Source organism: Saccopteryx bilineata, chromosome 5 (genome assembly GCF_036850765.1).
Source record: "Saccopteryx bilineata isolate mSacBil1 chromosome 5, mSacBil1_pri_phased_curated, whole genome shotgun sequence".
Classification (NCBI taxonomy): domain Eukaryota; kingdom Metazoa; phylum Chordata; class Mammalia; order Chiroptera; family Emballonuridae; genus Saccopteryx; species Saccopteryx bilineata.
In genome coordinates, this window is record NC_089494.1 from 23,032,933 (window position 1) to 23,050,718 (window position 17,786).

General features: G+C 37.3%; 1 protein-coding gene across 11 annotated transcripts in view; it reads left to right on the top strand.

The window, feature by feature from the left end:
• IKZF2 (IKAROS family zinc finger 2) overlaps positions 1–17,786 on the top strand; it is a 163,570-nt gene that overhangs the window by 131,405 nt on the left and 14,379 nt on the right. For all 11 annotated transcript variants that reach the window (XM_066278657.1, XM_066278659.1, XM_066278658.1 and 8 more), the window contains one exon: positions 9,366–9,503. In XM_066278657.1, the coding sequence (XP_066134754.1) occupies positions 9,366–9,503 (138 nt within the window). The remainder of the gene's footprint in view (positions 1–9,365; positions 9,504–17,786) is intronic.

Here is a 17,786-nt window from a genome sequence, read left to right on the forward strand (position 1 = left end):
CAGAAGTTCTCTTTGCAAAATAGCTCTCTTTTCAGGTAGAGATTAGTTTCTAAAATATTCTCTTCTTAATTAAATTATTGTGGGTTTTATTTAAGAAAAACCTGGTGTTAAAACTTCTAACAATTTAGAAAACATAGATGTGGATATTCCTCAAACCTTTTGTATCGGGTAGAATTTTAAAGCAGTACAATAAAATCACAAAGGGAAAAATTACCAATATTTTTAACCACATGAAAAGTAAAAACATCTAAATTTCAAGAAAGCATAAATTAAATATAAGAAAGTCATAGGGATATTGGCATTCAGAGGCTGAACAAATTAATGAGAAAGACATTAGCAATAAGAATATACCTGGTAAATAGGTAAAGGTATTGAATAGATAATTTGAAGAAATGGCTAATATATATTTTTTTGTTCAGAGTTCAGTTTCACATTAAAAGGAAATTAAAAATTCATACAAATTACACTGCATTGCAGCACATAGGTTCCCAGACTTTCTTGCTTCACAGAGCCCTCCTGTCTCAGTAATTTCTCCGCAGTGCCTTTAGGCCTGAAAGAAATAACCTAGCAGTTTCATTTATTAAGCTGTCAGGTCCAAATAACTCAAGTATTTCTGCGCTAACAAGTTTGTAGCCATTTGAAAAAGTAATATATATCTTAGGTGAAAGGCAAACTAATATATTTATTTCATTTTACACAGCCACGATTTCTTACTAATGGGTTTGTGCACCTTATTGGGCACTGTCAGCTTCCCCAGGCGTAGAATCAGAGTGGACACAACCACTCTCATTCTCGGCCACACGTTTACTGTCACACAGTTAAGAACTTGCCCTGTGTTGCAGCAACAGCTGAACTCAGCTTCACAAAATGTGATGTCACTGAAAGTTAAGCTGTGGTACATTTCCACAGTGGAATACTACTCAGCTCTAAAGAAAGAAGGAAATAATATCTTTTGCGACAGCATGGATAGACCTGGAGAGCATTATGCTGAGTGAAATAAGCCAGTCAGAGAAAGACAGGTACCATATGACTTCACTTATATGTGGAATCTACTGAGCAAAATACACTAATAAACAAAACAAAAACAGATTTATCGGTACAGAGAGCACACTGACAGCTGTTAGAGGGGAGGGAGGTTGAGGGCTGAGGAAAGAGGTAAAGGGATTTAGCAAAGAGAAAATACTTAATAGACACAAACAACAGTGTGGGGACTGCAGGAGGGAAAGGGGGTCAGGGGAGATGAAGGGGGGGTGGGGTAGGCGATGATGGAGGGAGATTTGACTTGGGTTGTTGAATACACAATAGAGTATACAGATGATTGATGTATTATAGAATTGTATATCGGGAACCTATATAATTTTATTCTTTATGTCACTCCAATAAATTCGATAAATATTTTTTAAAAAGTAAAGTAATGTGATCCAAGGTCGACACTATGATCAAGGAGTTTGCATGGTGTCTGAGGGGTTTTGAAAATTATTATTTGCTTTAAACATCCTGTGCTGTCTTACTGTAAAATATTTTTCCTAAGAGTCGGCTACATTGCCCAGAGCACCTTGCTACAACGTGAGGATCACAGGCCTAGCATGTTAGTGGAGAATTTATTATTTCAATCAGAGCACTTGTTGACAGTACGGTGAAAGGGCTCACACTAGTAGTGTGAAAATGAATTGGCAATACCTTTCTTTAGGCAGCATTATAACAATAGTGAGCAAGGACATTGAAATTGTTTTTGTAGGTGGTTCATACAAAGGAAAAAAAAAAGACCATTAATGCAAACCATGTATAAGTTAATGAGTAGTAAAATTAGAAAAAAATTAAAGATGAGCATGTCAGTGCTCATCTTTCTTCAGATAAACATAATTCTGTAAGTAATAGCCAAGTAAACTCAGGTATCAAGTTCCTGTTTTTAGCATGATAAGTATATAAAGGAAAGTGAGTGCCTTTCATTTTATTAAAGGAAAAAGAATGTGATATATGCATAATGCTCTGTTGATGTAATGTGTTATGACAAATGGTAATATTATTTTCTGTATATAGATGTGTTTGCATGTTTCTATATGTGTAAACACATATATCTATATAAAGAATAAAACATTTAGCTCATATAGTAGTGCTATTGTAATTTGTTTTATAGGTTGCACTAGGATAACTCTTTTTTTTTTTTTTTAGAATGATTTTTTTTTATTTATTTATTCATTTTTATTAGAGAGAGAGGGGAGAGAGAGAGAGGGAGAGATAGAGAGAGAACAGGGGGAGGAGCAGGAAGCATCAACTCCCATATGTGCCTTGACCAGGCAAGCCCAGGGTTTTGAACCGGCGACCTCAGCGTTCCAGGTCGACACTTTATCCACTGCGCCACCACAGGTCAGGCCTAGGATAACTCTTGAAATGACATATTACAAGAAAATATAATCGAACAAGACTTGGTTGTGCTATTTATCTTCATAACTCCCTATGAATTTATGGTAAACATTCCTGCTTTAAAATTCTTTATAGCTATTTAGTTTGTTCTTCCTTTTGGGTAGGTATATGGGGTTCTTAGGAGTATAAGATAGGGGCAGGTATTTCTTATTTTTAATTCCTTATAATAGCAGATAGAGATAATCCTAGTAAATGCTAGCAAATTGTTTTAATCAAATAGTTTTCAGAACTGTCAAATTTTCTTTATTGTATCTTGAAGGTACAATTCATTGCTTAGGTCAGTGATCAGTATCTATATCTCTGACAGATTATACTGATACGTCTTCCTTTTTTGTGTGATGTACAAGTGTAGGATTTTTCTAAGGTACTATATATGTCTAAGAAGAGAGTGTATGTTAACTTTTGAGAGAGTTGGGCACACTGACCCTGTTATCTTTTGTGTCTTAGAATCCTTAGTATTGTATATTCTTAGAATTATATTTTTAAGAAACTGTATTTCAGTTACCTGAATTGTATTGGTAATTAAACTTACAAAATTACTGTGACTTTCTTGGTATTAGAAGTATAGAATTAGGTAACTGAAACCTCTATAATTATGTTAACGAGTGTCATCCCCAATAAATTCCATGTAAGAAAAAAGAATAATATCACTTTTGCTTCCAATCATGATGAAATATTTGGAATCATATTCACCCTCCTGCCTTGAACAACTGGAATACCAGACAAAGTCTATTAAATGACAAGTAGACATTGGACAATAGCCACTGCAGGGCTGTGGTGCCCACGAGAAGAAAACAAAGGTAGTGAGTTCTGTGATTACCCCTGCTTACTTCCGGGAGGCAGTTTCCAGGACACAGTTCAGATATAGCAAACCCAGACAGAGCAGGCAGTCTTGTTGAATTGAGGAATCTGGGGAGACCTGTGTGCTTAATGTGTGGAAGGCAAAATATCAGACAGGAAGAAGCTGCACAGAAGAAGCTCTAGGGTTTTGCAGAGTACCCCATAAGTGTTTCTCAAAATAGTTAAGTACTTATGTGTATGAGGAAACTACCTAGGAAAAGAAACACCAGAAAGCATAAGCTCAAACAGTTCGAAGAGCTTATGCAGGACTGAGAATACATAATGATCACCAGCCAGCATGGAAAGATATTGTGACATGCAGGGCATTGAGTAAAGTCTTCAAAAGGTTATCGTCTTAGTACTGGGGTAAATTAGCCTTTCTATTAAAGCATGCTCTCTCTGTATCTCCCTTAAAGCATAAAAGCAAATATTAAAAGGATCAAATTGATTACAAGAAATGTACAGCATAGCAGAAAAAAAAATCAAATTTAGAAACCACTAATGTATAATTTACAATATGCAGCTTCCCATTAAAAAATTAACATATGTGAAAAGAAGGTGGAAAATATTACGCATGGTTAGTAGAAAATCAATCAATAGAAACAGACCCCTGTATGACCAAATGGTAGAAATAGCAGACAAGGTTGATAAAACAGCTATTGTAAATATACTCCATATGTTTAAGAATATAAAAGAAAACATGAAAATAAAAATAGAATGGTAATTGGAGAAAAATGTATAGCATTAAATGCTTATATTAGAAAAATAAAAAGGTCTCAAACTAGCTAAGCTCCCTTTTAATTGCAAAAAAGAAAAAGCAAATTAAATCTAGAGTGTGTAAAGGAAGAAAATAATAATGATAAAGGCAGGGATCAATGATAGAGAAAGCAGAAAAATAATAGAGAATAACCTATGAAATCAAAGGCTGATTCTGTGAAAAGGTCAATAAAATGTATAAACCTCTAGCCAAGATCAATCAATGCTAAGAAAGAACACTCAATTTACCAACATTGGAAATGAAAATAGGACATCACTTAAACTACTATAACCACTGGAAGTCTAATACAGGAATATTATGGACAAGTTTATATTGATAATTTTAAGCGAATGAAATAAATAAGTTAATTGAAACATAGAAATCATTGAAGCTCACTCAAAAAGAAATACTCTGAATAGCCTTAAAAGTATTCTAATAATTGAAATTACAGTAAAAAGATCTTCCCAAAAGGAAAACTACAGATGATTTATTTCCCTTATAAATTCTATCAAACATTTAAGAAAAAATATTTTTAAATTATTTTTAAGACTTGATTCATTTTAGAGAGGAGAGAAAGAGAAGGGGTTAGGGAGGAGCAGGAAGCATGAACTCCCATATGTGCCTTGACCAGGCAAGCCAGGAGAGTCAAGCTGGTGACCTCAGTGTTCCAGGTTGGTGCTTTATCTACTGCACCAGCCACCACAGGTCAGACAGTGAAAGATAACTTAAAGAAATATTTAAATAACAAATTATTCTAGAGAATAGAAGTGGTAAAGAATTATATGAGTTCAGCATTACCCTCATACTGAAACCAGACATTATAAGAAAACTGTATAGCAATATCCCTCATGAATATAGATGTAAAGCATATAGCTAATGAAAGACTTGCATATAGAATAAAGAATTTTTGCAACTCATAACATAGTACAAAGAAATAGGCAAAAGGTTTGAACAAATAATTCACCAAAGAAAATATGTGAATGGCAAAAGATTAGTTCTCATGAGACACCTGTTAAACAAAAAACACCACAAGATACCACTACATACTTACTAGATTGGGCAAAATTAAAAAAAAGATTGACAATACCATGTTGGCTTGAATGTGGAACAATTGTTGACTCTAATATAGTACATGTATTGCTGGCGGAAATACACAGTGATATACCTATTTTGGAAAACAGGCAGTTTCCTATAAAGTTCATCAGATAGCTACCATATGACCCAGCAATCCACTTCTAGGTATTGACCTAAGAGAAATGAAAACAAAGGCTTGCCTGCAAATGTTTGTAGAAGCTTTAGTCCTAATGGCCATAAACTAGAAACAACCCAGACTAATGAATGGATAAACAAACTGTGGTATATTCATACAGTGAAATACTGCTCAGCAACAGAAACTCACCTACTGCCTACCAATACATGCAACAGTATGGATGAATCTAAGAATCATTACAAAAAGTCAGCCACAAAGAACTGCATAGTACGTGATCCAGCTTATATGAAAACCTTAAAAAGGCAAAACTAGTGACAGAAGCAGATCAGTGGTTGCCATGGACCGAGTGTGGAGAAGGGAGTTGGTGCAAAGGAGCAAGAGAGAATTTTTCGGATGATGGAAATGTTCTATATGTTAGTGGTGGTGGTGGTTACACAATTAGACACTTCTAAACTCTTCGAAAATACATTTAAAGTGGGTAGAATTTATTCTATGTCAGTTATACCTCAATAAAACCAATTTTAAAATGGACATATTGAATTCTAAATCTCAGAGGAATATGCATGAGGCAATACTTAGAAGGTGTTTGGAATTATGAGTTTCTAGTGCAGCCATCCAGCAAATACTTGCTAGCCCCTCTTTAATAATGACCCAAAGCTCAATCAGTTCAGAATTGGGTAAAACATGACCTCTCCCTATGACAGAGCTCGTTGTTTGGATGCGGGAAGTAAAGAGCTATCAGGTGGATAGTTACAATGCAGCTACCAGATGTATCCCTGGAGTGTGAACAGAGCATGTGAAAGCCCAGAGAAGGCGGTCACCAAGATCATTCTTAAAGTGACAAGGAGCAGCTCACACATACGGGAAATTATTCCAGGCATAATTTAGACGTTTTGTAAAAACGAGGGCTTCATCTAGAGGGTAAGAGTCACAGTGCTGCACTAGGGACAGAATCCGGAGGTGCATGCACATTTCCTGGGGGGGCACTAAAGGGGGGACATGGCGTCTGATCCCAGACGCCAAATAAAACAGGAAAGTCAAGGCACATCAAGGTTCGATATTGGGCAAGAAATTAGGAAGATTTGGGATTAAAGTCCATGGTATTTAGTGATTCAGAGGCTATTGATGACTTTTTGGAATGTTTTGGTAATATCCAAAAGAAGTTGTTTCAGATGGTGAGAATGTATAAGAATAGTTATAAAAATGAAACTAGCAAAATACTGGACCTCTTCAAGGAATATGCATATTATACATATTAACTCGTAAGTTTAAAAGTATTCAAACCCATCATATGGAGAGAGTAAATATAAACAATACCTCCATGTACGTGATTTTCAAGAAATATCAAAGAAATGACAGGAAATGGTCTTGGGGAGATAGTAAAGCCATTAGATTTGTCAGAGATTGTTAATGATGTTTGAAAATAATTTTCAAAAGGCCAGTAAAGGCATGAACTAGACTCTGAAGGAACTAAGTACCTGGGAACCAGGAGAGAAGATGGCAGTTCCCAACAGTTCTGACACACTGCCTCCCCTCTACTCCACCCCCTGTCCCTCATTATCTGACTTCTACTTTTTCTCCAGTTATCAGCCTAAGGGGTCCTACCTTGGGAGGACCTTCCTGTTTGGCCTTCTCAAAGTAAATTAGGTTCCCGTATGATGCCGCACAACATTCTCTGGCTCTGCAGAATCTATCACAACCTGTACTACATTGTGCGTTGGTTAAATGTCTGTCTTCCTCAGCTCACTTTCGGTTGCATGAGGCTAGGCACCATGAGGTTTATTTTCCATTTTACAACCCAGACTTATCACAGTATTGACACATAGGAGGCTCTTAATATGGATTAAATGAGAGGGAGAAGGTGGAACATTTCCCGAGCAAATTTCTTGGAGGTAAAAATATTTTTGAGCTGTCAAAGCCCAACAGGTCATCCAGGATGTGGATTGCTGGAGTGAACTGCAGAGAAAGAACTGGGAAATGTGGAGGTTACTACTTTCAGATAATTTTACCCCAGTATCTTGAGCTCACTGAGATTAAGGGTAAAAGGGGAAAACGGGATGGTTTAAAACAGATGACAACGTGGCAGAAGCTGAGGTAAAGCAAAGGAATAGACTTCCATAATGAGAGGAGTGAAAAAACGAGTCCGGAAAGCAGTAAAAGGTGTATTGTCTTTTCCCCTTGTCAGGTGAATTGGGAGTTCGTCGAGGGTTGTGAGCCAAGGGGGTAAAAGGGAACTAGTTTTAATTAAGTTGAGAAGGTATCAAATTTGCTTATGTAAATAAGGGGAAGAAAGGACCGATGGTTCCATGCACCATGAAACAGGTGTCATAGGATGCAATGTGACAGGAATTATGAAGAAGAAGATGCAGATAATGAACTGGTTTATAGAGGATGGTTCCTTTTACTGCGTTGCTTAATAAGTATTAATTGGTTAGTAGACTTGTTCCATTCAGATTCCTCTCATTTCTAGAGAAACAGAACTGAAGAACCCAAAATTGAGTAGTGGTAATAGTGAACAAAGGCTTTTTTTTTTTTTTTTTATGTGTAGCCCCTTGTCTTAGAATGTAATTACATGTAATTTTATTATTGGCACTCAATGTTTTGGACTAAAAGTATTTTCTTGTCTTTTTTTCATTTAATGCTTCCTTTATTTTTAATTGAATTCTCTTTAGATGGTATATACACCTTTCACCTTTTTCTTGTATTTTGTAATGCTCTTACACAGGGATACAAATTCTTCACAATATGCACAGCTGGTTTTAACTTCTCAGAAATCCTTGGTTCTGAATAAGAGAAGTTACTTGGTAGTTTTAGAAATGAGTAATCGTGCCTTAGAAGCTTTTGTTTATTTGAGATCATTTACAAAAAAAAAGTGTAATGAAACAACTTACTTTAGTATATGTAGTTTATCTAAAAGATTTGTTTAAAACAAAAATCAGTATAGAGAAACTTTTATGTAGTTACGAATACCTTGCCTTGTTACAGTATTTCAGTCCCACTCATAGCCAGTGTTGTAGCACGAGTGTGTAAGGTGACTGGAGTCAGGAATGTTATATTTGGCCGTGAAAAAGAGTTGTCCACTTGTTCTCGGGACAAAACAAAATGATTCCTCTGGAAGTCTAATGAGAGCCGCTGACCTGACTCACACTCTGCTTTATTGCTGAGGGCTTCAGGCCAGACCACCTGTCAATGTAAGTTTCTCTTGTGAATATTCAAAACCAAGAATCAGAATGCTCTGTGATACCTTTGTGAAAAGTCATACGTTAAAACATGCCTCTTTGCTTTTCTTCTTAATCAATTAAGAAGAAATTTTAAAAAAAAAATTAATATGATCATCAGAGTGTTTAACCGAGTATACTGAGATACGGCTCTCTGGCTATTAGGAAATTATTTATTTCCTGAATGTTAACTGTGTTGGAAAATATTAGTGTCATTGTATAACTGAATAGGTTAGGGCTTTAGTGGTTATTGTGATGATCCTGGCTTTGAGCCCCTAGCAGGTTAATTCTTGGTAATGTAAGAGCAGAGCTGATGTGGGAGAGTACACTTTATCTGTGGCAAAGTTTTGCATGTGTGAATAGTTATTACCAAGGTGGAAAGGAAAAAGAAACTCCGCTTTTATCTGTACTTTTTCTCATCACTTGAATTCCTTTTAGTCTTCTTGGTACCCATGAATAATTTTGTCATTAAACAATGACATTCTGAGCTGTTGCATTTTAGTTTTCTTCAGTAAGATTCTCTGTTTTGACCACCTCCCCCCACAAAAAAAAATAAAGAAAAAATAATTCTCATCATGTAACTGGAGCACTCCGCCTTGAATGATTCAAAGCTGAGAGAATTGTATAAGAGTCACCGTTAGTGTTAACAGTCAGATAATTTGAAGATTGATCATCTAGGATACAGTCAGAGCATGAATTTGATTCAGTATGTCCCCTGTCACCAAAGGTAGGATCTGCTTTCTTTTGTTTCTGTCTTTTAATCTTGGTGGAGCTTTATTATCTAAATCGAAGTGTGGAGGAGGAAGAGATTTAAGTCTGAAAAGCATATACTGCTTCCTCCAGACTCTCAAAAGTTAGCTGTTAATTTTGCTTTGGAGGAGGCTGACAGCACACTAATCTTGAACTGTCTTCACAGTGGGTAAACCTCACAAGTGCAACTACTGTGGACGAAGCTACAAGCAGCGCAGTTCGCTGGAGGAGCACAAGGAACGCTGCCACAACTATCTGCAGAATGTCAGCATGGAGGCCGCGGGGCAGGTCATGAGTCACCATGGTGGGTAGAAACAGCATGCACAAGTCTCATGCTCCTCTCCGCTGCTTTTAGTTCTTTATGGGTTAAACAGATCAGTCTGCCCTTCATCAGGAAGATACATTTTACTTTGTTTAAAACAATTTTAGATCACAGTAACTCTGTATGGAGTTATCTTACGCATTTGTAATGAGTTGAGCTTTGGGACACTTCGCAAACAAGCTATCTTGAGTTTTTGTGACAGTGCCAAATTATATCTCCTAAGGTGTTTGAATTAACATAATAATGGCAGGTGACCTTGAATGCACCGAAGGAAAGTACTCTTTGTTCTTCCAAATAGTTAGAGATGATTTCCACATAGGTCTACAGGTTTCCTAAAAGATTTAATTGGTTCTTTATGTATTTGCATTTCCCTTTGGTAAGTGCTCAGTGGTACAGTTGGAATTTTCTTGTGATTTATCACGTCTGTCTTGTGATTTATCTTAGAAATTACTGATTTTGCTTTTTATAAATGTGGGGCACAGACTAGATCAAAATTAGGCACCACTTTCCCTCCACAAAATTTAACATCCAAGCAAAACATCCTGATCCCCCACAATCCACAATGGCAGAGAAGAAGGCAATCTCGAAGATTTATCTGTTGATCATTCTCTGTTACTGAAAAATTAATGTCAGTAAATCAGCCTTACACAGGAAAGTTATTAATTCAGTTTCAGAATAGGAGCCATCTTGTTTTGTCTTGTTCTTCTACTTACATTTTGTACTTTATTATTCATACAAGCATATTCAAAAAATCTTAACTTATTGGTACTTTTGTACAGCCTTACACAGGAAAGTTATTAATTCAGTTTCAGAATAGCCATCTTGTTTTGTCCTGTTCTGCTACTTATATTTTGTACTATATTATTCATACAAGCATATTCAAAAAATCTTAACTTATTGGTACTTTTGTATCTGTTATATAAAAAGATTTGGCCAATATTAAATAGTATAATTGGAGAATGCTATAGTCACTTTTAAAGTACAGATATCTGTTCAACGATTTTTAGAGAACTCTAAGATTTTCTGTGAGTTTTTTGTTTTATATAGTGCATATTGTTGAACTGTATTTATTGAACAGCTAGTGATAATATGTTGTTGGGAATTCTTTTTAATTAGAATATTTTATTATGAATAATTGAAGTATTTCTTTGTATTGAGGGTAGTTTATATAATATGAAAAATCAGGTTTAATTCTATTCAGTATTGTGACTATTTCTTTTTATATTGTTATCATTATTTTTTTTTAAATTTAAAGCCTCTCTGTTTTATATCTTAGTACATTTGATATTGCAAGCTTGCATTACCTGGTCTTATGAGGGCAGCACAGGTTCCATAGCACAGAGGTTAAGGTACGGGCCTAGGAGGCCAGCAAACCTCGTCGGGCTATGTGGCATCTGGCTGTGTTACTCACTGGCTTGGCATGAGAATTAAATGTTACCGGGTGTGCAATAAACACCCAATAAATAGTTCTTTTTACTATTACATTGCTGGGTATTAAATATTAAGTAGTAAATGTTCCATCCCCTTTAAAGTTATGTTATTTACTGGCATTAGTTTAGGCATTGGAGGTTTCATTTGCCTACTGAGCATACTATTTCTGTTTAAATTGTTAGTTTTAGAGGTGGCTTGAGGCAGGGTAGCAGGTAGAGGCTTGGGAGCAGGCCAGAGATTTCCAGAGACACCTATGGCACTGCCACTTTCTCCATAGAATGTTCTTTCACTGCAGCTTTGACATTGGATTGGATTTTTAATTCTATCAAGTCATGTTTCTATTCATAGTTATATATGAAACTCTGTGTTGCATACACATCTGAATGAAAGAGAAGCTCTCCTAAAAGGCTTTCTATTGTGATAGGGAAATAGGTATACATACATAATTATAGTCAGCATTTAATTATCTGTTGGCAGATTAACCAGTTATAGAGTACGTGCTGACACACAATTAAACAAGTATATTTTGGGAGGGGGGAAGACTTTTTTTCTAAACTACCCCAACCAGATATCAATTTCCCATTTCCCAGCTTGCTTTGCTCTTCACATCAAAGTCCCTTTACAAGTGGCTCGGGAGCTGGACTAGAGGAGGGAGCGTGTGGAAAGTGGGAAAAACCCTGGTGGGGGGGGAGCAGGGGCAAAGCCAAGGAGGAGTGGGGGAGGGGGGGTTTCAGTATCATTTCTAGACCCAAATATCCGTTCTTCAATATTGGGTATAGATTTAACCACCTCAGGTTATATTAATGCCATTAAATGCTATACTTTTCCTAGATCTATTTTAATAATAATTTGAGATTATCCTTAATCTCCTTTTCCCTTTGTTAACATACTTAGTGGGGAATTGAATGTACAAAGTAGGAATTGATAAATGCCATAAGAGAGAAAAATACGGGTACATGCAGCTAGAGTTCATCATTAATCTTGCCTCAGATCCATTGCTTGGCATGTGTCTCCTTTTACATAGAGCCACAGTGAAATCATTCTAATCCCCTGCCCTCTCTTACTGTCTTGTTACATCTGGTCCATTTTTTATTTCTTGTATTTTACTTTCTTACTTCTTGTATGTGTGGGGGTTGCTACCCTTGTGGTTGCCTTTAGCTCCTTGAAATTAATTACTGTATTTTTATTTTCATATCTGATGTAGTTATATTTCCTCACCTCCGTTTCCCAAAACATGCTCTTCCCCATGTTGGCTCTTTTCGTGAGACGTGCCTAAAGTCAAAGTGTCCTTCTTGACTTTCATTCAGGAAACATTTATCGAGGGCCATGTGCCAAATTCTATGGAACATTCTGGGGATATAAAGATAAATGGAACGGACCCAATTTCTTTCTTACATTTCTAGTCTGGTAGGAATCGCACACTTGAAAAATAAAATGAAATGAAGCCAATGCCCTAATGAAGGCATATATATGCTTCCTCAGGCACACAGATGCAGAACCGAGCTCACTCTGTCTGGAGAAGCCAGGTGAAGCTTCACACATGCGGTGTTCTGTCTGTGCAGGAGGGTGAGGAAAATCACATAGATTGGTCAGATTCACAGAGAATGTGGTGTCCGGGCAGAGCTGGCACCACCTAAGACGTAGAGGTATAAAATAACATCAACAGCTTCCTGGAAGCTGAACACTGTTGGAGCCAGAGGAGTGGTGGGAAACGAGATGAAACATTAGGTTGCGAAGTAAAGGTAGAGCCTTTTATGCTAATCCAATGTTTGAATTTCCTTGGGGTAATCAAATTAGTGTTGTCTTCTAAAGAAAAATGTCACCAATGTAGAGTCCAGGATGGACGGCTGCCTGACTGGTGTGCTAGGAGACACAGGAAGTGAGGATGCCAAGGAGAAGAGAACGGGGCCATGCTGAAGACATATTCCGCAGGTAGAGCAGAATAGAAAGGCCTTCAGTTTGATAGAAAGGGAAGAATAATGACTCCTCATTTTGCAAATAAAGATAATAATGAATGTGGTTTTATGGTAGATTATCTTATTTGAGATTTATTTGATGCTCATTTCTCAAGTCTGTTCACCTTGAAGAAAAAGCTTTCAAAATCAAAGTATATAATTAACTTTTCCCCTTTGCCTTAAAGACTAAAATGAGAGTGTGGACTGGAAAGATAGCTACATAAATATATTTCTAGATTTATGGTTTGAATTATTTGGTAAAGAGAATTTCTTTATTGCAAGTATGGAGACATAATTGGGAACCTGTAAACTTTCTAGTTAGCTTTTTCAACCTGTTTCCACTGGGTGACGTTTCTTTCCTTAAGTCACTTAGGAAATATCCATTGAATAATATATTCACATTGTAAAAGGTACTAAGGTACAAAGTTAAATAAAATGCAGACTCTATTCTCGAGTCGTTTACTAACAATTGGAAGAAATTGACCAGTAAGCCAGTAGTTAAAACAGAACACCATGTGATAAGTATTTTGGGAGCAGAGAAGGCAGATAACTAAATCATGCTGGATGTCTAAGAGAAATTTCTGAGGAACGTTATGTTTGAGTAGAGCTTTGAAAGGCAGGATAGCCAGCTGAGTGAGTGGAGGAACGTGTTTCATGCAGAGGAGAACAGCATGTGTGAAGAAATAGAAGACTAAAAGAGCATGGTAGTTAAGGATCTAGAAGCAGCTATGTATAATTAGAGCCCAGCTTGTAAGAGCAAGAAAAATTGGAAGGTGATAAGTCTAGAGATATAGGCTATGAACAGAAGGCATCAAAGGCCTATATTGTGCTAAGTGAAGAATTTGTAACTTATCCTACAAAATATTACATTTACATTTTACTGCTAGAAATGTGGGAGACAGATCAACAGAGCCGAGGTAGAGGCAAGTAAACCATTATAACACACGATTGATTGATTGAGTTGGGCTTAGTAGCCTGCAGTCTGCAGAAAAGTTAGGTAATTGGGAGCAGCTATAGATGCAGACTCTAAAACACTGGGTACTCCCATGTATATACTACATACAAGGAGAGGTGGCAGGGAAGGATGGGGCAGGAGATTGGGTAAAGGGAGAAATCTAGGGTCTGCCACAACTATTTAGCATGAATGACTAAATGGGTAGTAGTGCCATTGAATGAGAGGGAAATCAGGGAAACAGGAGAAAGTATGGGGAGGGAATTGAAGGTTCCAGTTTTTGAGCAGAGTATTCTTTAAGTACCTGTGAGAGATAGCCACGTGAAACTAAGAAGTTGAATATATATATACTATATATATTTCAAGCCCTCGACATAGGGGTGAGTAGGAAATAAAGTTGTGTATGCCATCATTATGTAGATCAGGGGTCCCCAAACTACGGCCCGCGGGCCGCATGCGGCCCCCTGAGGCCATTTATCCGGCCCCTACCGCACTTCCGGAAGGGGCACCTCTTTCATTGGTGGTCAGTGAGAGGAGCATAGTCCCCATTGAAATACTGGTCAGTTTGTTGATTTAAATTTACTTGTTCTTTATTTTAAATATTGTATTTGTTCCCGTTTTGTTTTTTTACTTTAAAACAAGATATGTGCAGTGTGCATAGGGATTTGTTCATAGTTTTTTTTTATAGTCCGGCCCTCCAATGGTCTGATTGACAGTGAACTGGCCCCTGTGTAAAAATTTTGGGGACCCCTGATGTAGATAGTTGCCTGAAGTAACAGCTTTTACAAGGTTATATGGATAACTATAGCGTGAGACATCTAGAAGGCCAAGAACAACACCCCAGGAAGAAAAAAAAAAAAGAGCCATGAAGATGAGTAAGAGCAGAAGGCTTGAAAATGGAAAGAGTGATTTCACAGAAGCCAAAGCAAGTATCAATCAGCACTGTCCAATGTTCTCAAGAAAATAACTGAAAAGTTTCTTTTAGATTTAACAACATGGAGAAAATGTGTGAGTGACACTCTAGAAGACATCTGTTGTTTCTGTCTGCCCTACATACCTTCCTTCCTTCTTCTTTTGATAACAATACTTTCATTTCCTTTTAGAGAACTGCCTCCCATTGCATGGTGGGATTGTCAGTCTAGGTGCCCTAGCCTCTTTGGGCCACGGGATGGACGTATAACCTCCTGTGGGTCTCTCAGATTGTGTGTTCTTGGAATTTGAAATTTAAGTGGATTGTTCGGGACTATAGCTGTATGTTGGGAGCGCTATCATTCTGTCTTCATGATATATGAATGAGATGAAATAATGCAAGTATAAGTCTACTTTTATCCTGGTTATAACATCCAAAACTAACTTCAAGGTGGATATTTGGTTATGAAGTTTGCTCCAACAGGTGAAGTTAACATACTGGTGTATTCTAAGCCTAGATGAATGTCTCACTATGGGAGTAACACATGGTTGAGTTAACTAGATAGTTTGTTTAATATTTCAAGAAATATGCAGCAGTGGGCAAAAGTAGGTTTACAGTTGTCATTTGGAAAATAATACAATGATTAATAAATAATCATACAATAATAAACTCTGTGTTTCACGGACTCACAATTATAAATATACTCTTGCTAATGCCCTGTATATCCAGAAATGCTTTGATGAGTTGCACCCAGATTTATGAAAGCAAAAAACTCAGATTAGTTATATAATTAAGAAAAAGTGTCAGATATTTTCCCAGCGCCAGATCGTACAAATATGTCAGACTTGTTTATATACAGTCAAAATTCAAATTATGTCTACAAAGATTATTATAGCATAGTGGCTAAGAGCCCAGTCTCTGTATCCAGACTACCTAGTTTCAACTCATATATTCCTTACTAACTAAATGTAACATGAGGAAATAACATCTCTGGGTCTTTTTTTGTTGTTTGTTTTTGTTATTTTTCTGAACTGAGAAGCAGGGAGGCAGAGAAACAGACTCCCACATGCACCCAACAGGGATCACCCGGCATGCCCACCAGGGGGCGATGCTCTGCCCATATAGGCCACTGCTCCGTTGCAACCAGAGCCATTCTAGCACCTGAGGCAGAGGCTATGGAGCCATCCTCAGCGCCTGGGCCAACTTTGCTCCAATGCAGCTTTGGCTGCGGGAGGAGAAGAGAGAGACAGAGAGGAAGGAGAGGGGGAGGGGTGGAGAAGCAGATGGGTGCTTCTCCTGTGTGCACTGGCCAGGAATCGAACCTGAGACTTCCACACACTGGGCCGATGCTCTACCGCTGAGCCAACCAGTCAGAGCCCATCTCTGGGTCTTTGTTAGCCCATCTATAAAATGGAGATGGTAATTGAACCTATCTCAGGAGATTATTGAAAGCCCTGGATGAATTATTAAATGCAAAACCTTAAAACAGTACTTAACACCTATGTCAGCTCCCACTATTGCTGTTGTTATTATCATCGTCGTCAATATGGTAGAAACAAGGTCAGTATTTGATGTGTAAAGGACTTTTGTAAAGTAGAATTTAGATCAGAGCTCTGCCAAAGTCATTGTTCTCAGTTCACATGAGCTTCATTGAACTTGGGACAGATCATCTGAATTGAGGTGGATGTGGTGTGGGACAGTTCCCACACCCAGGTTTCGTTTTGAATGTTAAATGTGTGCAAATATGAAAATTCAAGGTGAGACTTAGAGCAAAACTGCTAAATTTTAGACTACTCATTTCAAAACTAATTAGTATATTCAATTTTGGGGCAAACCCTGTTAACCAGTTTTGCTGTTTTTTAGCAAAATTTACAACAACAAACTTTTTTTTTCTTCTTCTTTCATTTTGGCTCTTGGTCCATGACATATTTTCATCATTGTCCATAGTTATTTGGTCTACTGGTACTTTTTAAATAATGTAGTAACTGCCTGTGAAGCCACCGCCCAAAAGAAAAGTTAAGATTTGACAATAATCTGCATCTAATTACATGGTCCCTGGCACATCGCCACTGCCAATTCGCCCTCTGTCCCCTTCTGTTTGAATTCTGCAGTCTTCCTTTCATTGCTTTACTTTTTTAAGTGTTTTTTTTTCTTCTTTAACTTTAGTTGTTTCTAAACAATGTTTTAGACAACGTTTTCGTACTGTAGGGGGGCACACCTCTTCCACTCGATAATATAATGATATCAGTATAGTGAATGAGCTCAAGTGTTTCCTTGTTTCTGAATCACATTCTTGGAATTTGTTTCCGAATTAACATTCAGTAATTACAGCATCCCTTGCCGTTCATAACCAGACGACCTCTTCTAAAACATGGATTTAAGAGGACATTTTTCTGGCCTGTCTACCAGACTGTATTAGGTTAACCCAAAACATAGATTGAATGTCGATCTCTTTAAACATGTCCAATTTAGGAAAACAATTCCCTGAAGCTATTTTTCATTTTTTCAAACTCTGCAACCTGTACTGCTTATGAACTAGGTCACCTGAATTGTACACTGGATGCTCTTAACTTTTCACCTCTTGCTTTCTCACTTTATTTTCGTGTCCGCCCGTATACATAAGTCTGTATTTTATTTCACACAGTGGACCTGTCCTTTACAAATGCAAGAAACAGAATAAAGCGTTTCACTGTGCGTGCTGAACAAGTAAAGCTCTCCTAAGATATGAAACCTTTCCGTTTCTGACCAGTATTGGCACCCGTACTATTGAGGAAAGCAACAGTTTTCAAGAAGCATTAAATGAGGGTCTTTTCTGGGAACACTGGTTTTAATCTGCTGATCTCAACCTGTCTCAGATGTTACTCTGTCCTTAGTTAAATGTCCTTCGATAGGATTTTTATTCAACAAACAACTGTTGTAAGTTCTTTGTCTACCCTGTGAATGTTAATATCTGACCCATGAGCTAGTATATTAGCCCATAGCACCTTAAACCAATGGAAAGAAGCGGGAGCAGCGAT